The 24,325-nt window shown below is 43.2% G+C and overlaps 1 protein-coding gene across 7 annotated transcripts; it reads right to left on the reverse strand.

Moving 5' to 3' along the window:
- Positions 1-243: 243 nt before the first annotated feature.
- Positions 244-24,283, reverse strand: LOC121580872 (endophilin-A1). 7 transcript variants are annotated; one of them, XM_045212833.1, is made up of 12 exons: positions 24,242-24,283; positions 17,188-17,256; positions 13,889-13,961; positions 13,358-13,501; positions 12,586-12,719; positions 8,367-8,525; positions 7,165-7,271; positions 6,563-6,675; positions 5,985-5,996; positions 5,737-5,748; positions 5,256-5,267; positions 244-3,297 (listed from the first exon to the last, which is right to left on the reverse strand). In XM_045212833.1, exons 1-12 carry the CDS (start codon positions 24,266-24,268, stop codon positions 3,104-3,106), a joined length of 1,056 nt encoding a protein of 351 aa, XP_045068768.1. In that variant the 5' UTR covers positions 24,269-24,283; the 3' UTR covers positions 244-3,103. The 7 variants fall into 7 exon arrangements, with proteins under 7 accessions (XP_045068768.1, XP_045068767.1, XP_045068770.1 ...); XM_045212832.1 differs by having other exon boundaries at positions 5,985-5,999; XM_045212835.1 differs by lacking the exon at positions 5,256-5,267.
- Positions 24,284-24,325: the final 42 nt, after the last annotated feature.

Here is a 24,325-nt window from a genome sequence, read left to right on the forward strand (position 1 = left end):
CCACCTGGTGGCACTAGAGGAGGTTGCAATCGTTATTGCTCTTGCTCAAGGTCTTTCTTACATAGATCTTCTCTCCTTGCCGCCTTCTCAAAACGCATTGGAGGAGAATATCCTTCAGAGATTCTCACGTTCTCATTGGGTTCTGAGACCGTGGGGAGAAAGGGCACGAGAAGAGACATTCCTTCCAGACCAACTTCCTCTCTGCCATCCTGCTCCTCCCAATCAGAGAGACAACAAAAAAAAAACACTAACCTTGGTGTTTATTTTAATAAGTTACATTGAGAGATTTTTATTGTAATTTTTAACATCAAGGTATATCAATATTGTCTTGTAATCCGGTGCAAGGGATGAAACCAAAAACAATTCTGTGCAGCACAAAGAATCCCTCCCATCACAATAGTTCTATATAATTACTGTGTATATATATATGCATATACTTTATCACAGTTACAAAAATAAAATACGATACCGTAGATGCGCTACTATACACACACACAAGGTGAAAACAAAACACTGAAAAGCTGTACAGTCCTCATTGAGGGCAAAGATACACACGATAATGGTTTAAAAAAAGATCAAGAAAATAAAATGAAGGAAATATATAGCCTTTAAAAAAACTTGAACGCACAGCCAGTTCCAAACTGAATCTGCTTATTCTGCCGACAAACGAGACCGTTTCAAGTTGTGCTTCCCTTACAAAAATGAACGCTATAGATGGGTTTTCGGTTGGTTCAGCTTCAACAATAGTATCATTGCGCTATACTGTATCGGTCCTTTATCAGAGACATCCAGGAGGATTTCAATGAATGAAAAATAATACTGACAGAAAAAATAGAAATGTACACTTCATAGATACAAACCACAGTAGGCCAAACCACCTGTGTCGAATACAACCCCTTCCTCCTGCACAAAACACATACCAACCTCCTCCCAACCAAACCACACCCACCCACCCAACAGTGATAAAATGGGTGAAACCCTTATTGCCCTGTCTGTTACACACATACAGTTTCACATTGGATTTGCAGAAGGGAAAACCACTGAGAATGAAGTCCTCAAAATGCTGGAGAAAACCTAGACAGACCCAGAGGCCAGAACTTGGAGTGTACAGTATTATTCAATTGCTTTAGTAGACCCTGGCCTTGACCCCACTCTCTGAGGGTCTCAGGGAGAGTGGGATATGCAAAAATACACATTTCCAATTCACACATGCGTATTAATACACACTTGTACCCACCAAATGATGATGATGATTATTATTATTACTATTATTATATGCAACAGTCTATGTTGCTTTGGTAACTTGTATTGTGTATTATTACATGTGCTGCCATTCATTCCTGGGATATGACTAGGGAAGGACAATCAACAAGCGATAGGGACTAAGGATCCCCTGACAAAGTGTAAGATATAAAGGGGTTGGGTACTTTGCATCTGGTTATTGATGTTAGTATCCTTAAATTAAATATGCCACCATGTTCACTTTTTATAAAATGTTCTCTTTTCTGATTGAGACAGCATTGCTAGTGTATTCCATTGTCCTCATAATACAGTATTTGTCTGTAAGCACTGTCAGCTAAAGCTAGTCCTATCGGATTCCATGACTTATAGACAGCTACACTCTATTGATGACTGACTAACGGACATTCTGATACAGTGAAAACAACTTTGCCAACGGTTGAAGAGAATAAGGCTAACTCCAATAAGCGGAAAACTCCTATAAGTTATAGCGCAATACATCAACCATTTTTTCACAAATATTTCCACGTCATTGGTAAAATACACATTGAGAAGATTTTTTTAACGTTATTTCATATTATGGAAACGGTTCCAATTTTTGCTTATACGCCACTTAAAAAACAATTGAACTACACAATTGAGTATTTTGTTTCCGTAAATATTCCTCGCCAATTGATAACCATTGGCTCAAATACAGCAGATGTAATCATGAGACATACCTAAATCACACAGAGGACTTGTGTGATATAGAATGCCAACGAAACAATGTACTGTAGATCGCAAACGAACTACACCCTCGGATAGAAAATCGGGTAGATCTGCCATTGACACCACTCAGCTCTACTGTAGGCCTACACTCCTGCAAGAGGCAGAGGTGGCCAGTTTGGTGTAACTTTGGTGTCTTTATTAAATCACACTTTGAATTCTTACATACCTCACTCTCAGTTTAGGTCTGTATGAAAAGACACATCAAAGATATCCTCTCCTTAGCGCACTGATTGAGAGGGGTGAAAGTTTGCTTGACCAACCATCCCTTTGACCAAGCCCTCAACCATTACGAGACAAAAGCGAGGGGATCCGTCGGAAACATAAATCTGTTGTTTAGCATGAAATGGATATGGTCTCTCTAGGAAACTATCCATGCATGCAAACAGAAGGCTACCCTTTTCAAACAGGAATAATCGAACATATATTTAGCTTGAACGTACTTAGAAGAAGTTAATCTGATAAGATAAAACACTAAAACATGCCTGACCTACAGTGTCTAACAAAGTGTGAAACGTGACCTAAACGTGATCTAACGGACCAGATAACCGCCCAGTAATAGTAGCCTACAATATGTGACGATGAGAAAATTATGTTAGTCTAGAAGATTCCACAAAGTACAGAGAAGGATAGTAATGGCCATTTTGAAAGACACAGCCAATGTAAACCTAGACGAAGCCAGGAAAGACAAGGATTGAGGGACTGTAGAAGCTCCTGAAGGAAAAAAACTTCTAAGGATAAAACCGAGAAAAACTCTTTTTGGAAACAAAAGAAAAAACAACCATAGCATTTTATAGCATTGGTTTGATGGTAAATGTCCACGATGGCATTCAAAATGGCATCATTGCTTATTTTTCCATATATATTTTTCAAAAGTCTGTTTCGTTAGCACTCGTTGCCGTGACACCATGCTGTTGTTGATCTCGCCACAGCCGATTTCGTCCTCATATCTTCGTCGTAGTTAGATCTCCTTTTTAGCGGAGTAAAAGGGTGTGTTTACGGGAATGTTTGGGGGTGGCGGGAGCTGGGGATGCAAGGATTAAGATTGGTCGCCTGGGAAAACTGCTGCTGCTGATTGGCCGTTGCCATGGCAACAACCTTAGGGCAGGGGCACCAGGATATCCACGTAGTTGACGGGGAAGAATCCAGAGCTGCCGTGGATCATGCCCTCGTACCAGTTGTCGTCGATCTTGTTGGTGAGGGTGATGATGTCCCCCTCCTTGAAACCCAGCTCGCCCTCGTTCTCGGGGTCGAAGTCATACAGCGCCCTGCAGGATGGCTGGTCCAGGGGAGCTGAGAGAGAGAGAGAGAGAGAGAGGGAGGGATGGAGAGATGGTGAGAGAGAGAGAAAGAAAGAGGGAGGGATGGAGAGAGAGGGTGAGAGAGATGAACAGAGCGAGAGAGAGAAAGAGATTGAGCGGTGGACCGATGGAAAGGGATAGATGGAGAGAAGAGAAAGCAGAGTTAAAATGTGTGGCTGGAGAGGTGTATGGTATAGATAGAAAGATGGTGGTGAATCCTAACTTCCACAAGGTCAAATGTTCACTTAGACTCCAATTGACATCAATGGATGAGCGAAAATGAAGTTAATTCAACTAAGTGAAAATTCGACTTAAGTAGAAGTTAGGATTATTCCCATAGTAAAAAAAAGATGTAAGAGTATCTCCGGAGTAAAGAGCTTACCTGGAGACCTTGCTGAAAGGGGGGATGGAGGGAGACAGGGAAGAACAAGAGAGGGAGGGGGAGACAAGGCAAAGAAAAGAGAAAGGCATTAAAATGAATGTGTATTTCGGTGATCGATTGATAGACATATTGAACAGACAGTAGTGTTGTCACGATACCAGAATTCGATACCAGGTTTAGTACTGTATCATGATACTCGATACCATCACGATACTCGATACCAAAACGATTCCTAAAATGATACCATGGCAAAAAAAAGAAGGCATATTAGCCAAAGCCACAGAATGACACTTGATCCAGACTGATCAACTCAGCTACTGCTCTGTTCAATCGTTGGGCATCTTTGAGTTCGCAGGTGCCAGAAGACTAGGTGAAAATCTGTCAATGTGCCTTGAGTTAGTGAAGAGTAAAGACTAAAATGTAAATATCATTACATTTGAATTGTTTTAAGTCAACCTTTTCCAGAGACATCCATGTATACATTAATGAATCAATTATACAATCAACTTGACTTTGTTTTTATCAATCTATCTATATACACATAATAACATAATGGTAATCATTTATTTGAAATGGTAAATCTCTATTGATAAACTGGGTAAATCAAGATATAGCCTAGGCCTATCCACAATACAGGTGAATGCATATTCAATAGGAGTGTGTGCATGCATTGAGTTATTGAGCTTGTTTGGCTGAAAAACAATATGTTCCCCTTCCATTTGGGACTTGTTTTATTGTACTGATCAACAACATTTCTATAGAAGTAGCTTCTTTTATAAAATGTGCGCTCTCTCTTTAACCAGTAATGATGTCATTCACGAGGCAAAAGAGAGGGGCAGCATATCAGAGCACAGTCCGTTAGTGATGCGAAGTTCAGCTCATTTTACTGACTGATCTTTTCGACTCATTCAGTCAAAATGTTGAATCTTTTGACACATTTAGTTCATTTGAGCATGCAGGACGCGCTACCTGCGAACGATGAACTGAAAACTCCCAGTGCAGGCTGGCAATGAGTAAGTGGAGCAGGCACGGTGCGCGCTAGAATAAGGGGTCGGCTGCGCTGATAGACGTGCTTGATCCGTGAGACACATTTGACAAAAGTACCGAAAGTAACAGAAATTCTAGTACCGAACCGTTTTTCATGTTCTAGTATCAAAAAAGTATCAAAGTTTTGGTATATCGTGCAACACTAACAGACAGAAAGACAGACAGAAACAAAGGGAGACTAGGGAAATCAGAGGAGAGAAAGGTGTCAAAATGTTGGTTTGTGTTGTCAATTGATTGATAAACATATCGAAAAGACAAACGCGCAGACAGAAAGGCAGACCGACAGAAAGGCAGACCGACAGAAACAAAGACTGGAAAACTGACATAAACTTGGAATAAAAACAAAGACAGAGACCGGAGAGAAATCAGGAAACAGACTGGAGCCAGAAAGACAGTCCAAGAAAGAGGGAGAGACTGACAGAAAGAAAAGCGTAGAGACAGACAGTTCATATAGACACACAGACAGAGTGATACAGTAGAGATATTCTATCGTATCTCTCCAGGATTCACTCTAGGCTCACCTGGAGACCTTGCTGCAAAGAGGAAGAGAGAGAGAGAGAGAGAGAGAGAGAGAGAGAGAGAGAGAGAGAGAGAGAGAGAGAGAGAGAGAGAGAGAGAGAGAGAGAGAGAGAGGAAGAGAGAGAGGAGAGAGAGAGAGAGAGAGAGAGAGAGAGAGAGAGAGAGAGAGAGAGAGAGAGAGAGAGAGAGAGAGAGAGAGAGAGAGAGAGAGAGAGAGAGAGAGAGAGAGAGAGAGCACATGTGGGAGAAAGAGAAGAATAGAGGTATTTATGTTTAACTGCAATTGATATAGTTGGATAAAGGGATGGATGGATGGGTGGATTATGGCAATGAAGAGATGGCTTGGACAATCACCAGACAGATGGACGGAGAGACGGACAGACAGAAAGACAGACAGAGGGACAAACAGTGATAGAGTGACAGAAATAGACAGAGTGACAGAGAGATATTTTAGTATCTCTCCAGGATTCGCTCTTGGTTTACCTGGAGACCTTGCTGCAAAGAGGAGAGGAATTAAAAAGCAAAAGGAAGAAGAAGCAAGCAATAGAGGTAGAATAAATACATGTGATTTATAGCATTTGGGAAGTGGATGGATGGAGAAATGGAGTGTTGGAGAAATGAAGCTATGGAGAGATGAAGAGAATGAGAAATGAAGAGATGGAAAGATGAAGGTGATTAGCCAGCCAGACAGCGATAGATGGACAGGCGAACGGACAGATGACTTAGCTCACCTGGAGACCTTGCTGCTGGATGGAAAAACAGAACCAAAAAGAAGAAAGAGTAGACAGGTCTTTATTTTCACTTGCCTGATAGGAGGATGGATGGAGAGATGGAGAGATTGATAGACGATGGGACGACACAGACAGAGAGACAAAGAGACAGAAATAGACATAAGGAAAAGAGAAAGAAAAGAGAGAGAAATTGATAGTGATGGAGGGAGAGGGAGAGGGAGAGACGGATGGATAGTATTTGTATTTATTATGGATCCCCATTAGTTCCTGCCAAGGCAGCAGCTACTCTTCCTGGGGTCCAGCAACATAAGAGAGTTACATACAGTTTAAAATACTACATGGCATTACATTTCATAACACTTAGTGATGTAGAGAGCGAGAGAGAGAGACAGAGAGAGAGAGAGAGAGAGAGAGAGAGAGAGAGAGAGGAGAGAGAGAGAGAGAAAGAGAGAGAGAGAGAGAAAGAGAGAGAGAGAGAGAGAGAGAGAGAGAGAGAGAGAGAGAGAGAGAGAGAGAGAGAGAGAGAGAGAGAAAGAGAGAGAGGGGTGTCTGGTTTAATGGTAGGAGTGGAGTCTCACCTGGGGACCTGGATCCTTGGATGGCTCCATTGTGGTTCTCACTAGAGAGGTCCAGGGACTGACGCGGCTTAGGTATGAACTCTTTCTTGGGCTTGTTGGAGGAATCCCTTATCCTATGGATAATACATTGCAGAAACAAGCCCATATAGTACAGAGGGTACTGATCCCAATTCCCCACCACCCCTCTGTGTCGCTCATTGAAAGAATGAATAGAATCTATTCATTCTATTTCTACGGCATACTTAAGGGTTGGGGTCAAGGGTTATTGGGATCAATTCCATCTCACTTCTGGCGAATTCAGAGAATTCAGGAAAGGAATAATCTGGCATTTCAATTCTTGATCCGAAGATGATTGGCATGGTATGGTATTGTCCCCCTACTCTCTACTAGGGTTGCGAAAACTCCAGAAACTTTCCCAACATCCACAGGTTTTTCTCCAGCCAGGATTTCAAAATAAAAAACCTGGGAACTTTGGGTTAAATTTGGTAATTTCGCAAAAATACTCCCTACTCTGCACCTCCATCCGGTACTGACCGGTCATGGAGACAGACACACTGATTATAATGATATATAATGATATATATATTATTATAAATACTGACCGGTCCTCCATCTTGGACTGCAGCTGGGTGAGGATCTCGGCACACTGCCGATGGTACTCCACCTGGGCTTGGACCAGTGCGGCTAGCTGGCTCACCTGTTCAATCTGCTGACGCAAACACAAAAGGCCCAACGGGACGACTGTTACATATGGGCGGCGTGGCCGAAGTCCCACAGTATACATCCGGACTCACTGGTCTGGCTAAGATAAGATACAGAAACTACAGTACGATACTGCAAGGTCAACACAGAACACAGCCACCTTTTCTGGCTAACTTACAGATACTAGGATATGATAACACAAGGTCAAGAAAGACTGGATGGATCGATAGATGGGTGGAGAAGCCATTATAGAACGTAGAGCTCAACTGTTATTCAAATTATTTATCCATTTATAGAAGTATTATTAATCTGATTTCTGAGGCTCTAGGTTCCCTGATGCTGCCTTGATGAGAACCTCCAGTCCACACAATACAAGGTTACATGCAGACAGTGAGTCAAAGTCAGCCTGTGATGGTCTTCCACTGACATGAGCTTTGGATCACGACCCCCTCCGTTGCCGTGGTTGCAGCTGACCAGAGGGGGAAGTGACTTGGACTAGAGACAGGGAAGGAGAGAAGAGGACAGAGACTAGATAATAGACAGACAGTTCGCTGAGAAAAAATACAACTATTGAACATCAAACTTGTACATGTGCTCAGTGGCGGACAGAAGACGCAGTGTAAAGACATGACTACTATTGCTATTACTGTTACTACTGCTACTACTACTAATACAACTACTACTACTGCTATTGCTGCTACTACTACTACTACTGCTACTACGGCTACTACTACTACTACTGCTACTACTACTACTACTGCTACTACGGCTACTACTGCTACTGCTACTACTACTACCGCTACTACTACTACTACTACTACGGCTACCACTACTACCACTACTACTACTACCGCTACTACTACTACTAGGAATAGAGGTATTTAGTGCTTTGACCCACAGGTAGACAGTATACTTCCATTTACTAACTAGTTCACCACTTCACACTGAACCTACAGTACAGGAGGAAAAACATGGTGCTCATGTGTAAATGGTGGGTCATAACACACACACACACACACACCGTGTGAGAAGGAAGAGTAGGAAGAACGGTAGAAACACACTGCATGGGAAGGAGGAGGAACGGTAGAAACATATTCCTTACATCACTCTCCAACAGGTTGAACATGCTGAGCTCAGCGATCTCCTTGGTATCGTCAAACTTCTCCAGAGCCTGTTTGATCTCGTCGTCCGTCACCTTGCCCTGACGCTTCTTCTTGTAGTCGAAGTCCAGGCGGCGGCCTTCCAGTTTCTTCAGGTGATGCTGCGAGGAGAGGAAGGAAAAAGATGGAAGGAAGGAAAGAAAGAAGGAAAGAAAGGATGTCAAGAGTGACAGGTTAGATAGGGATCACTCCAAATGGTTAGATAGGGATCACTCCAAATGGTTAGATAGGGATCACTCCAAATGGTTAGATAGGGATCACTCCAAATGGTTGATGGAAGGATATAAATGGAGGAAGGGATCACTCAAATGGTTAGATAGGGATCACTCCAAATGGTTAGACATTAATGGTTAGAAGGATATCCAATGGTTAGACAGGGATCACTCCAAATGGTTAGACACCCTTTTCACACTATCGCGCCAACCCGAACCGTACTGTGCTGGTACAGCTCAGCTTGACTCAGTTCTGCTCAGGGGGGTGAGTCAACTCATGGCCTAGTCCTGAAACAAACCCCAACCTGGGATCGGACAGGCTTATGCCAGCAACATAATCAGAAGTGAAGGTTGTGCCTTATCAGACACCTTCAGGCAATGATTATTCAGAGTTAATTATAAACTTTTAGTATGCCAGAGTTGATTTTTCCTCTGCCCTTAGGACAAAAAAGTCCAAATGAAGCTCTCCGAGCATCTGAACTTTATTAGCTGAGTATTGATTCTGTGGTCTGGCAGGGAGACGGATGTAATTGCATTGGGCAACTCCAACCAGAGAGTAGAGTAAATATGCTACCTATCCCTCCAGGGCAGTAAACATTGACTGAGCGCTAGGAGTTATCCCCCTGATGTCAATGTCTAATTGAAGTGATCGTTACTCCACTTATTTATGTGCATATAAAGATGCAACTTTGGCATTACCGTTACATTTTTTTATTAACGTTTTCCTGGTCTGCTTTCGACGTGACTAGGATTTGAGCTGTATGTTGTAATGTATGCAATGACTTCCAATATGTCTAATTAACGACATAGAAGAATGACGGCACATCGGTCCCGCAACATGTTTTCGTGATGTCTGTCTTGCTATGTTGTTATTATGGTGTTGTGTCTAGCTTGATATGTTGTTATGATTGTGTTGTGTCTAGCTTGATATGTTATTATGATTGTGTTATGTCTGTTTTGCTGTTGTATTATTATGTCTGTCTTGTGATGTCATGCGAGCACACTGTCTGTGTTATCCTTGTATTTTGTATGTAGGCCTTTTTTTTTATATGCAGTACTCACTCAAAAAAGAGACCTGGGTCCAGGGGTGAAAGTAGATTTAATTTCTTACCAGTACGAGACACCCAAGTGCGCGAACACATTTTTTTTTTATACTACAAAAATTACAGGGTAGCCTACTTTGCTGACACTGACAAGCAGATCAATAAAAACGACGTTGTCTGATCCATCTAATCGGCCTACAAGAAAGTGAGACACAAATACAATATGATGTCCATCTAACCTGGAGGAGGAAATTATTGTCCAAAAACAAACAATAGTGGCACTGACCCAATGACAAAGACAGTGAATATGCACACTCACCGGGGATATGGTCAATGTTCTCTGCTAGTGGCAATATGATAGGCTACTGTTCGCTCAATTAAGTGAAGAATTTTGATAACTAAAAAAAAGATTCAAGTATTTTCATTGTCATCTCTTTACAGCAATAGCCATTTGCTTTCAAACCAGTTTTTCTGTGATTGTATTTTTAAATATTGCGATATACCTGGCTGGGTCTCTCTGCTTTTCACTGACAGTCGCAACTCAACAATCATCTATTTGGTATTTGCCCAAATTGCGGGCCCTTCAGACTGTGGGCTATGTGATTTTTAAAACAATCCACAGCTTTTTGATTTTATTTAGCTACTTAAAATGTACTTTAGGGAAAGCTTAGCTTCCCCTCGCCTTAGGGACACACCACCTACAGTGAGGGAAAAACGTATTTGATCCCCTGCTGATTTTGTACGTTTGCACACTGACAAAGACATGATCAGTCTATAATTTTAATGGTAGGTTTATTTGAACAGTGAGAGACAGAATAACAACAAAAAAAATCCAGAAACACGCATGTCAATAATGTTATAAATTGATTTGCATTTTAATGAGGGGAAATAAGTATTTGACCCCTCTGCAAAACATGACTTAGTACTTGGTGGCAAAACCCTTGTTGGCAATCAGAGGTCAGACGTTTCTTGTAGTTGGCCACCAGGTTTGCACACATCTCAGGAGGGATTTTGTTCCACTCCTCTTTGCAGATTTTCTCCAAGTCATTAAGGTTTCGAGGCTGACGTTTGGCAACTCGAACCTTCAGCTCCCTCCACAGATTTTCTATGGGATTAAGGTCTGGAGACTGGCTAGGCCACTCCAGGACCTTAATGTGCTTCTTCTTGAGCCACTCCTTTGTTGCCTTGGCCGTGTGTTTTGGGTCATTGTCATGCTGTAATGCCCATCCACGACCCATTTTCAATGCCCTGGCTAAGGGAAGGAGGTTCTCACCCAAGATTTGACGGTACATGGCCCCGTCCATCGTCCCTTTGATGCGGTGAAGTTGTCCTGTCCCCTTAGCAGAAAAACACCCCCAAAGCATAATGTTTCCACCTCCATGTTTGACGGTGGGGATGGTGTTCTTGGGCAGCATTCCTCCTCCTCCAAACACGGCGAGTTGAGTTGATGCCAAAGAGCTCCATTTTGGTCTCATCTGACCACACCACTTTCACCCAGTTCTCCTCTGAATCATTCAGATGTTCATTGGCAAACTTCAGACGGACATGTATATGTGCTTTCTTGAGCAGGGGGACCTTGCGGGCACTGCAGGATTTCAGTCCTTCACGGCGTAGTGTGTTACCAATTGTTTTCTTGGTGACTATGGTCCCAGCTGCCTTGAGATCATTGACAAGATCCTCCTGTGTAATTCTGGGCTGATTCCTCACCGTTCTCATGATCATTGCAACTCCACGAAGTGAGATCTTGCATGGAGCCCCAGGCCGAGGGAGATTGACAGTTATTTTGTGTTTCTTCCATTTGCGAATAATCGCACCAACTGTTGTCACCTTTTCACCAAGCTGCTTGCCGATGGTCTTGTAGCCCATTCCAGCCTTGTGTAGGTCTACAATCTTGTCCCTGACATCCTTGGAGAGCTTTTTGGTCTTGGCCATGGTGGAGAGTTTGGAATCTGATTGATTGATTGCTTCTGTGGACAGGTGTCTTTTATACAGGTAACAAGCTGAGATTAGGAGCACTCCCTTTAAGAGTGTGCTCCTAATCTCAGCTCGTTACCTGTATAAAAGACACCTGGGAGCCAGAAATCTTTCTGATTAAGAGGGGGTCAAATACTTATTTCCCTCATTAAAATGCAAATCAATTTATAACATTTTTGACATGCGTTTTTCTGGATTTTTTTTATGTTATTCTGTCTCTCACTGTTCAAATAAACCTACCATTAAAATTATAGACTGATCATTTCTTTGTCAGTGGGCAAACGTACAAAATCAGCAGGGGATCAAATACTTTTTTCCCTCACTATATGCCTTTTAATTGTGGCATAAACACAACCAATCATGATGTTTTCATCTGACTGTCAAACAACCACTTAACAAAGGCGCTCCTGTAGGCTACCCGCGCACATTCGTCCACTCAGAAGATAATTCCAGCATCCAAACCCCAACAGTGCACTTTGCATCCGCAATTTGATGAATGGAACGAGACATCTGCTACAGAACACCTACACGTATTGTAATTACATTCTGTGATTGTCATTAGGCCTACACTTGTAGCCTGAATTGATGCATCCACTGTTATCCACACGCGCCTCGGCCACTCATCTCCGCCTTGACAAAATGTAAATGTTCTCCTCAAACCACAACGCAATTTGGAGCATATACCACCTGGTTTCCAGTCATTTCACTAATGTTTCATGTGGCTGACATGGAGTAATGTTAAATCATTGTTTAATCGCCTATAGTTTTTTGGGCATGTTGTATTAATTGTGATAGGCTCACATTTTACCGGTAAACCGTACCCCCACTATTTATTTTGCCGGTAAGGCCTTACCGGACCGCCTTACTTTCACCCCTGTCTGGGTCTCAACGCTACATAAAATATAAAATAAAATTAATAAATCCGGTCTTACCGCAATCTCCTTGAGGTCTTTGTCGTGGAGGGTCTGCAGCGGGTCCAGGAAGTTCTGCTTGACCTCCATGTCTAGAGCGTCCTTCACCTCCCCCAGCTCACGCATGGACTCCCCAGCATCGATCAGAGCCAGGCCTGGAACAGACAGGGGCATAATATAACAACATGAACTCCTCCATCTCTTTCAGAAAAGTTGAGGAGTTCTCACGTCAATGTTGTGTATGAGTGCTAAGCTAGCCCGGTCCAAGGTCTGTTTGGTCATAAGAGCTGGCAAGACAGCACAAAAAAATCTGGGGGCAGGCTAGCGACCAGCACCATTATAAATAGACAATGGCTGTGATCGAAATCTGTCTTGCCTACTACTTACTAAAACTACATACTGGGTACTAATAGTACTACTACTATTTAGAATGTACTGTTTAGTAAAAAGGTATGTAGTAAGCAACAAATATCAACATACTACTCATCCATACTGAGGAGTTATCTAATGCGCATTCGATCTTGTTCGCTGCCATTCGTTCATTTTTGTAGAGCGAGTCCCCTATTCTGATTATGAGCTGTTGTCAAACACACGGGTGAAAAGATGATTCTCTTCAATAGTGTGCAGCGAATTCTACTAGATGAAAAGACTAAATGAGTATAAAATCCTGGCATTTAAACCATACAACATTTTCGAAATTTCACATGCAATAAAACGTTATATTTCGGCATACCCATAAGCCTCCTATTTAGAACGCAAGTACGGGTATTCTGACACAGCCATTGTGACTTACCAAAGTTGGACTCTTCCCCGAGCTCCCTGCCAAACTTCTGCATGGACTCTCCCAGGATGGTCTCTGTCTGGATATAGCCCAGACCCTTTTCCTGGCCACGTATCTTAGACATGGAGTTGATCATGGTCATCTTGGCTCTGGAGGCTGTACACGCAAACAATGAATGAATGAATGAATCAATAAATCAATCACCCAATCAATTAATCAATCAAACTTGCCGTACAAGTTTATTTTTTTTTAAATGCGCTTGATTATGATGTATTGTCATGTGTATAATTGATTAAATTAAATAAAAATCTATAAAAAGGGTTGACCAAAACACTGTGTGATTGAGTAAAATGTATTCTAATGTATTGTTTTGGTTGGGTGGATGTTGGTCCATAGGAAATGATGTGTCTGTGTCCCAAATGGCACCCTATTCCCTATATAGTGCACTACTTTGACCAGGTTCCATAGGGCTCTGGTCAAAAGTAGTGCACTACATAGGGGATAGGGTGCCATCTGAGACCAGACATGGTAAGTGTCTCTCACCTGGGTTGGGCTGCAGATACTCAGTGGTCTTGGTCATAATGTCCAACACCGCCCTGCTGGTGGTGTCCACCTTCTATAACCCACACAGACAGATGGATAGAGAGGAGGAGAGGGAGGGAGAGAGAGAGAGAGAGGGGGGTGTAGGGGAGGAAGAGAGAAGAAGAAGGAGAAAAGATGGAGAGAATGAGAGAAAACACTGGAGGAGGAGGAGGGCATTGGTTCCTTTGAGGCTGTCATGTTGTACAACATGCCTGGATAGAACATGGAGGGGATTTACTCTGTAGTGTGGTGGTGGAGGGAGAGACAACATGCCTGGATAGAACATGGAGGGGATTTACTCTGTAGTGTGGTGGTGGAGGGAGAGACAACATGCCTGGATAGAACATGGAGGGGCTTTACTCTGTAGTGTGGTGGTGGCGGGAGAGACAACATGCCTGGATAGAACATGGAGGGGATTTACTCTGTAGTGTGGTGGTGGAGGGAGAGACAACATGCCTGGATAGAACATGGAGGGGATTTACTCTGTAGTGTGGTGGTGGAGGGAGAGACAACATGCCTGGATAGAACATGGAGGGGATTTACTCTGTAGTGTGGTGGTGGAGGGAGAGACAACATGCCTGGATAGAACATGGAGGGGATTTACTCTGTAGTGTGGTGGTGGAGGGAGAGACACCATGCCTGGATAGAACATGGAGAGGATTTACTCTGTAGTGTGGTGGTGGAGGGAGACAACATGCCTGGATAGAACATGGAGGGATTTACTCTGTAGTGTGGTGGTGGAGGGAGAGACAACATGCCTGGATAGAACATGGAGGGGCTTTACTCTGTAGTGTGGTGGTGGAGGGAGCGACAACATGCCTGGATAGAACATGGAGGGGATTTACTCTGTAGTGTGGTGGTGGAGGGAGAGACAACATGCCTGGATAGAACATGGAGGGATTTATCTCTGTGTGTGGTGGTGGAGGGAGAGACAACATGCCTGGATAGAACATGGAGGATTTACTCTGTAGTGTGGTGGTGGAGGGAGAGACAACATGCCTGGATAGAACATGGAGGGGATTACTCTGTGTGGTGGTGGAGGGAGAGACAACATGCCTGGATAGAACATGGAGGGATTTACTCTGTAGTGTGGTGGTGGAGGGAGAGACACCATGCCTGGATAGAACATGGAGAGGATTTACTCTGTAGTGTGGTGGTGGAGGGGAGAGACAACATGCCTGGATAGAACATGGAGGGGATTTACTCTGTAGTGTGGTGGTGGAGGGAGAGACAACATGCCTGGATAGAACATGGAGGGGCTTTACTCTGTAGTGTGGTGGTGGAGGGAGAGACAACATGCCTGGATAGAACATGGAGGGGATTTACTCTGTAGTGTGGTGGTGGAGGGAGAGGCAACATGCCTGGATAGAACATGGAGGGATTTACTCTGTAGTGTGGTGGTGGAGGAGAGACAACATGCCTGGATAGAACATGGAGGGGATTTACTCTGTAGTGTGGTGGTGGAGGGAGAGACACCATGCCTGGATAGAACATGGAGAGGATTTACTCTGTAGTGTGGTGGTGGAGGGAGAGACAACATGCCTGGATAGAACATGGAGGGGATTTACTCTGTAGTGTGGTGGTGGAGGGAGAGACAACATGCCTGGATAGAACATGGAGGGCTTTACTCTGTAGTGTGGTGGTGGAGGGAGAGACAACATGCCTGGATAGAACATGGAGGGGGTTTACTCTGTAGTGTGGTGGTGGAGGGAGAGACAACATGCCTGGATAGAACATGGAGGGGATTTACTCTGTAGTGTGGTGGTGGAGGGAGAGACAACATGCCTGGATAGAACATGGAGGGGATTTACTCTGTAGTGTGGTGGTGGAGGGAGAGACAACATGCCTGGATAGAACATGGAGGGGATTTACTCTGTAGTGTGGTGGTGGAGGGAGAGACAACATGCCTGGATAGAACATGGAGGGGCTTTACTCTGTAGTGTGGTGGTGGAGGGAGAGACAACATGCCTGGATAGAACATGGAGGGGCTTTACTCTGTAGTGTGGTGGTGGAGGGAGAGACACCATGCCTGGATAGAACATGGAGGGGATTTACTCTGTAGTGTGGTGGTGGAGGGAGAGACAACATGCCTGGATAGAACATGGAGGGGATTTACTCTGTAGTGTGGTGGTGGAGGGAGAGACAACATGCCTGGATAGAACATGGAGGGGATTTACTCTGTAGTGTGGTGGTGGAGGGAGAGACAACATGCCTGGATAGAACATGGAGGGGATTTACTCTGTAGTGTGGTGGTGGAGGGAGAGACACCATGCAAAGCTGACAGCTGGTGAAGATTGCTTTTGTATTCCCACTTGATGCTGGTCAGATATGCCAGCTCTCTGCCTTCTTCAACACAGACGTCACAGTCCTATACACCAGAGCCATATATTTAAATAGATGACTCTGCTATACACTACTCAGCCTCCCCAGCTGTCTAGAATAAGACCCTACACTACAGAATTATGGATGGATGGCTATGACATGGTCTCAACGCACACTTAAATTCCCCTCTTTCTAGAAGCAATTTCTTAGGAATTTTTCTAAGGCATTTAAATTGAGAAACACTTCTCTCTATTATAGAAAATGCACAGCACAATGTCATACAATAGGACTAGGGGGATAACCCCTTGGAGTGAATAGAGAATGGAGCGGTGAGGATATAGTTTCTAACACAACTGAACAAGGCTTGGGAGAATGGGCTCATTCATCACAACATTGTTTGTAATATTGAAGAAGAAAGAGAGGATTCTTAGAGAGACAGAAAGAGAAAGAGAGGATTCTTAGAGAGACAGAAAGAGAAAGAGAGGATTCTTAGAGAGACAGAAAGAGAGGATTCTTAGAGAGAAAGAAAGAGAAAGAGAGGATTCTTAGAGAGACAGAAAGAGAAAGAGAGGATTCTTAGAGAGACAGAAAGAGAAAGAGAGGATTCTTAGAGAGACAGAAAGAGAAAGAGAGGATTCTTAGAGAGACAGAAAGAGAGGATTCTTAGAGAGAGAAAGAGAAAGAGAGGATTCTTAGAGAGACAGAAAGAGAAAGAGAGGATTCTTAGAGAGACAGAAAGAGAAAGAGAGGATTCTTAGAGAGACAGAAAGAGAGGATTCTTAGAGAGACAGAAAGAGAAAGAGAGGATTCTTAGAGAGACAGAAAGAGAAAGAGAGGATTCTTAGAGAGACAGAAAGAGAAAGAGAGGATTCTTAGAGAGACAGAAAGAGAAAGAGACGATTCTTAGAGAGACAGAAAGAGAAAGAGAGGATTCTTGCCTTTTCCATTTCAGTGAAGTCATCATCATGTTTAGTCCCTTCTGCTCCCCCAACCTTCTCACTCACCCTCTGCAAGAAGACACACAAACAGGTCCATAACATTTACTCACCCTCTGCAAGAAGACACACAAACAGGTCCATAACATTTAAAAGATTTTGCACCTCAAGAAAAACGATAGTTGAACGTAACAAAGGCATAATACAATTTAAAAGATACCAAAACCAGAATATATGGCAAATTCATTTTATTTCAGTCAATATAGCTTCCACGTTGGACACTGAAATGGAAAAATCCCCAGGGTGTACAATTCAATTCACAACAAATTGAATTATTATTCAAGCCTTTTTATTCAAGTGCTGGACAAAAGTATATTTGTTTCAATTTCAGCTACATTTGTCATCAGCCAGCCACTCAAAACATGCAGTGAATAAATTCCAGACATTGAACTATTTTAACAGAAATCTCTCTCCTAGCTAGTTATTTTCCCTCATGTTATTTCTCTACTGTTGTTTTGTGTTGCGTCTATATGAGCCAGTGTCTTGCATGTTGTTACTGTCTCGTGTCTGCTCTGTCATCAGTGTACACTAACACTAAGGTCGTGACCCCTGTTCATATTCTAATTAAGATGACACCACAAAGAGAGACATATCAGATCAACCTTGTCAGTTTACAGTTACACACACACGTTACACACACACACACACACACACACACACACACACACACACACACACACGTACACACGTACACACAGACACACCAAAAAGGCCATCTCGTTAGAGGAGCTGTCTTATTCAAGGCTTTGTGATATAAACTCAGTCACCACAGCTACAGCCTGTGACGTAACTTGGTGCCCAGGAGGCCTACAATCTGACACATCCAGGCCAGACGAGCCGCTCACAGAGGGCAGGATGAGAGATGAGAGGGAATTAAGGAGACGTCAGAATAGAGCAGAAACTGCCAAAGCCTTGACTTGAGTCAAAGTGTTTTTTTCAAAGAAATAACAACATTGGTATTCAGACTGTGAAGGGATGTTTTTTCTCTCACAAAAATACAAACTTTGGGGATTTCTGGTAGAGATGACAGTGTTGGTATTAATGCATTCTTTCCGTAGTCGTGACTGAAGGATGAATTCCTGTGAGCAAGGTTGTTTAGGGGAATGGGAATTTGCAGTGCTCCTATGAGACTGTATCATACAAGATGGGAAATGACTAACAAGATAGAAAGATTACTAGAGAGATATGGTGATATGACTTGTATTACGTAAGGGACTAATTCATTGTAGGCACAAGGGCTCTAAAAATCCTTTTAAACAAATCCTTGTTTTATTCTACTCATGATGAGGTGGTTAAAACAACCCTAAATTCATCCTGCTCTGCAGAGCACACATAAAGAGACAGAGTAAGTAAGCAAAGACCTTCTCCTGTCATCAGTTTCTGCTTAACATCACTCAGAATTCTTTAAATCCTCCGTGAGACGGTTGCCGGTTGTTGCCATGGAGACAGGCACCTGCCTGGTTCGGCTCGTTGGCTATGTGTCTCCTGCTCCCAAAACTCTCCCCCATCGCCTTCTCTCTCTCTCTCCCTCTCCTGCTGCTACTTCCTGGAATACCAGACACATATCCATGACGATCAAAGGCCAAACCCAGGAGAAAGAGGGAGGGAGAGAGAGAGAGAGAGAGAGAGAGAGAGAGAGAGAGAGAGAGAGAGAGAGAGAGAGAGAGAGAGAGAGAGAGAGAGAGAGAGAGAGAGAGAGAGAGAGAGAGAGAGAGAGAGAGAGAGAGAGAGAGAGAGAGAGAGAGAGAGAGAGAGCTAGTGAGAGAGAGCTAGTGAGAGAGCGCCTCTGACTCTTTCGCAGTGCGGTTGTGTCATCATCCCCTCTGGATAGAGGACAGTGATGCTGACAGTGATGCGGACAGTGATGCCAGCCTTGTGACGATGTGAGTCCTAAAATGGAGGTCAATGATATGTGATAATATGCTGCAGTGTCACATCACGGAGGCTTAGAGCAGGGTACAGACAGGGAGGGCATCAGAACATTAAGCCCTCCATAACAGGGCATAGAGGTTTTGTGTGTGTGTGTGTGTGTGTGCGTTCAAGGCTAGACAGACATAATGTACCAATCTCATGTTTCATTACTACGACAATCCTACAACAAGATTTACAGAACATCACCAATTCAATCATGGTCACAACAAGTTTAGGGCTTTTCAGATAGAAAAGTTGTTTTTGACGGGGAGAAAGAAGAGAGAAGAGAGAGAGAGAGAGAGAGAGAGAGAGAGAGAGAGAGAGAGAGAGAGAGAGAGAGAGATGCCACTTGCATTTCTCCACAGGACTATAAATAGATGAGATAACTCTATATCTTAATGCATTCCTCCTTATCTACATCATCTGCTGTATAGATATGGTGTCTGTGTATGGATTGTCTGCCAGCTCAGTGCTGTGACTACCCAATAATCCCCCAGCCTGCACATTACAGCCTTCATGCTTCCCCAGCTGGGGGGCTGGGGGCTGGGGGCTGGGGGCGCACACGCGCACACAGGAAGATAATCAAATATTTTTCTCGATAGAAACATCACGTTGAGACGTGTGAAATATAAATTAAGCACACATTGGGAGCGCACATTGACAGATGCTTAATAGAGATAGGCATATGACGATGGTGTGTGTATCCAAACCCAACTCATTTAGTGTTTATTAATAAGATCCAGGGGAGAGGAGACACAGGAAATGGAGCATAGCTTTAGCTAACAGTGACTGGCACAATAGGGGTTCTGCCTGGCAAAGCAGGAAGTCTGACCGTTAGAACCTAATTAGATAAAAAGCGACTAAATCAAGCAGAACCAATGGGGACACATTGATTCTCTAAGGAGATACAGAGACATGAATGAGGATGAGTGGAATGTTTCTATGTCAGTGAGCTGGAGAAACTGTGTATACTGTCTGCTTGTGTCCCCTTCACGACAGCAGTTTCCTGATCTACACTGTAGAATTGAGTATCTGCTCTAGGACAGAGCCAAAATGGAGGATGGTGTGCAAGTGGCCCTGACCCAAAATAGCACTTGGAGAGGATAGGGGACGGCTGGAGTGACCCTGAGAGCAGAGAGAGTGATTTAAAGAGAGGGGGGGTGAAAGAGAGAGATGGAGAGAGATGGAGAGAGAGAAAGAGGGAGAGAGAGTGCGAGAGAGAGAGGAGAGAGAGAGAGAAAATACTGTATATATACATAATATGACATTTGAAATGTCTTTATTCTTTTGGAACTTCTGAGTGTAATGTTTACTGTTAATATTTATTGTTTATTTCACTTTTGTTTACTAATCTACTTCACTTGCTTTGGCAATGTTAACATATGTTTCCCATGCCAATAAAGCCTTAAATTGAAATTGAATTGAGAGACGGGATAATTAGAGAGATAGGAGAGAAACAAACAAAACAAAAATAGGTAGTGTTAGCAGTACGAAAAGAGATCCAGAGATGGAGAACAGGGAAAATAGAGGAATAGAGGATCAGAGAATTAGAGGAAAGGAGAGGGCATGTTGGGGTGAGGGACATACAGTAAGAACACCAACAAATGGAATGAAGTGGAGCTTGTTGACGCAGATGACCCTATTTGACCCCTGTAGATAATCTGGGGAGCTACTACCCCCAGAGCTGTGCTTGGTCTTAAAGGGATTGTTTTCCAGGAAAGAAAATCAGCGCTCCGTGTAATGGGACTGTTACATCCAACTGTTTGACCCACAGTGATGATGTAACACAAAGGGGGAGGATTTATCAGGTGACGTTTGAGCCGGGGTGTCCTCCATTGAACCAACCATACTTGACTTGGCAGAGTTTCTGTAAATATCGAGGTGAATCCTAACTTCCTCTTTCACTTAGTCAGGCATTGCTAGGATTCACCCACCAGGTGACTATTATGAATATTGTGCGTCTTGTGCTCCGTTGAGAACAACAATGCACAGAGATTTCTGTGAAAGCTATTCTCTGTCATGCTGTTATGCCCTGGGGTCCCGTGAGTCAATTCTGTATACTTGTGCCTATTCTGTGTGCTCACTGTGTGAAATCCAATCCACAACACTGCAGTCACTAGTGACGTCACTGCTTGCATCTCCACCTAACTGCTTCAAGGCCACTATTCGCATAACTGACAGCATTAAGTCATTGGCTCTCGTGTTCATTTCACGCTTATGCTGTAGGTTGACGTTTACTGTTATGAGTCTTGTCCTGGAGGCAGAACTGAGTGATTTCCCCTTAGATAGGCCAGTTGCAATGTAAAAATTGGCTATATTGTAAACATTTCTTAGAACAAAAAAATCGTTTTGGAAAAAACCCTAAATTTAGGGTTAGCAGTGTGTTAAGGTTAGAATTAGGTTTAATATCAGATTGTATGATTTTGTGGCTGTGCCAGCTAGTGACACTAACCTGTGCTTATGCTTCCCAAAGTCACCTTGTCTTCATGTATAGAGAGAGTTAGAACAAGTGGGAAACCAGGGTGACATTGGACTATATGTTTTTTTTTTTTAGAATGCTGGTTTCCAAGAGGTGAGCTAGACTGGCATGACCTTGTATACCTTCTGACCAGGGCAGTGCCATCCGATGCTAAATTAGATTAGCGTCCAGATTCTCAGACACCGATTAAGCCTAGTCCTAGACTAAAAAGCTACAATATTTCAATTGAGAGTTTCCATTGAACATGCTTTTTAGTCTAGGACTAGGCTTAATGTGTGTCCGGGAAACCAGCCCCTAGGGGTGCATCTCAGTAGTCTAAATAGGCTTCCTCTCCCTCACCTGTATTGATCTGACAACACAGGCTCGGTGGAATCCACTTGAGAATGAGTGCTGCTGGGAATTTATTTACACCGGTCCAATTCTTTAACATCAGCTGCAGATGGAGACTTTTCCTTCACTTGACTGATTCACCTGCAGTATTTAAATGGATTTTATTCCAAATTGCAGTTGATGAATATGGTACTGGGTAGTGTGTAGGCCCTACTATGCTGTTGAGGATTTATAGTATTGTTCCCACAGTCCCTCACTGCTGTAGAACTTGGGACGGCTGCACTGTACTGTAACACATGAGTGAGCCCACACAGTAACGTAATCACTGAAAGCTCAGGGACAAACCCATATCAATATATCTCCCTTCACAAATAAATCATACCACTTTCTCCTCAACATTCCATTTCATTTGATTGTGCGCTCGGGTGGTGAAAGGCAGGGAGGTTATTTTTCTAGCAGGGATTTTTAGTTGAAGCTACACCGAACAAAAACATAAAACGCAACAATTTCAAATATTTTACTGAGTTACAGTTCATATAAGGAAATCCGTCAATTGAAGTAAATTATCATTAGGCCCTAATCTATGGATTTCACATGACTGGGACACAGATATGCATCTGCTGGTCACAGATACTTTAAAAAAGGTAGGAGCGTAGATCAGAAAACCAGTCAGTATCTGGTGTGACCACCATTTGCCTTATGCAGCATGACACATCTTCTTCGCATAGAATTGATCAGGCTGTTGATTGTGGCTTGTGGAATGTAGTCCCACTTCTCTTCAACAGCTTTGCAAAGTTGCTGGATATTGGCGGGAACTGGAACACGCTGTCGTACACGTCGATCCAGAGCATCCCAAACATGCTCAATGGGTGACATGTCTTGTGAGTATGCAGGCCATGGAAGAACTGGGACATTTTCAGCTTCCAGGAATTGTGTACAGATCCTTGCGACATGGGGCCATGCATCATCATGCTGAAACATGAGGTGATGGTGGCAGATGAATGACACAACAATGGGCCTCTTGATCTCGTCACGGTATCTCTGTGCATTCAAATTGCCATCGATAAAATGCAATTCTATTCATGGTCCGTAGCTTATGTCTGCCCATACCATAACCCCACCGCAACCATGGGGCACTCTGTTCCCAATGTTGGCATCAGCAAACCGCTCGCCCACACGACGCCATCTGCCCGGTACAGTTGAAACCGGGATTCATCCGTGAAGTACACACTTCTCCAGTGTGCCAGTGGCCATCGAAGGTGAGCATTTGCCCACTGAAGTCGGTTACGACACCGAACTGCAGTCAGGTCAAGACCCTAATGAGGATGACGAGCACGAAGATGAGCTTCCCTGAGACAGAAATTATTTGGTTGTGCAAACCCACAGTTTCATCAGCTGTCCGGGTGGCTGGTCTCAGACGATCCCGCAGGTGAAGAAGCCGGATGTGGAGGTCCTGGGCTGGGGTGGTTACACATGGTCTGTGGTTGTGAGGCCGGTTGGACCTACTGCCAAATTCTCTAAAACTACATTGGAGGCGGCTTATGGTAGAAAAATGAACATTCAATTCTCTGGCAACAGCTCTGGTGGACCTTCCTGCAGTCAGCATGCCAACTGCACGCTCCCTCAGATCTTGAGACATCTGTGGCATTGTGTTTTGTGACAAAACTGCACATTTTAGAGTGGCCTTTTATTGTCCCCAGCACAAGGTGCAGCTGTGTAATGATCATGCTGTTTAATCAGCTTCTTGATATGCCACACCTGTCAGGTGGATGGATTATCTTGGCAAAGGAGAAATGCTCACTTACAGGGATGTAAAAAATACGTAAAAAGTGTATGCACACATGACTGTAATCGCTTTGGATAAAAGCGTCTGCTAAATGGCATATTATTATTATTATTATTATTATTATGTAAACAAATTTGTGCACCAAAAAATTGAGAAAAATGTTTTTGTGCGTATTAAACATTTCTGGGATCAACACATTAAATGTTGCGTTTATATTTTTGTTCAGTGTACATTGTGTGCTTTGGGATCTTTGTAGTTAATAAATTATGGTTGAACGAATGATTAATTAAGTATGAATTATTATTATTATTATGATTCGTTCATATGAATTGCTGTTTTTCTTACCTTGAAAAAGAGATGGTAATCTCAGTGTGACTTCCATGGTTACATAAAGGTCTACAAAATTATATGAACAATGGTTGTATACAAAAAATGCTTATAACCTAAACAATTAAAGAGTATTAAAGAGTAAACAATTAAAGAGTATTTACCTCACTGTCAGCACCAAAAAGCACCATTAGTCCACTAGAGGTTAGAGCAGGGGTGTCAAACGTCCGGCCCACGGGCCGGATCAG

This window comes from Coregonus clupeaformis, unplaced genomic scaffold (assembly GCF_020615455.1).
Source record: "Coregonus clupeaformis isolate EN_2021a unplaced genomic scaffold, ASM2061545v1 scaf0054, whole genome shotgun sequence".
NCBI classification, from domain to species: domain Eukaryota; kingdom Metazoa; phylum Chordata; class Actinopteri; order Salmoniformes; family Salmonidae; genus Coregonus; species Coregonus clupeaformis.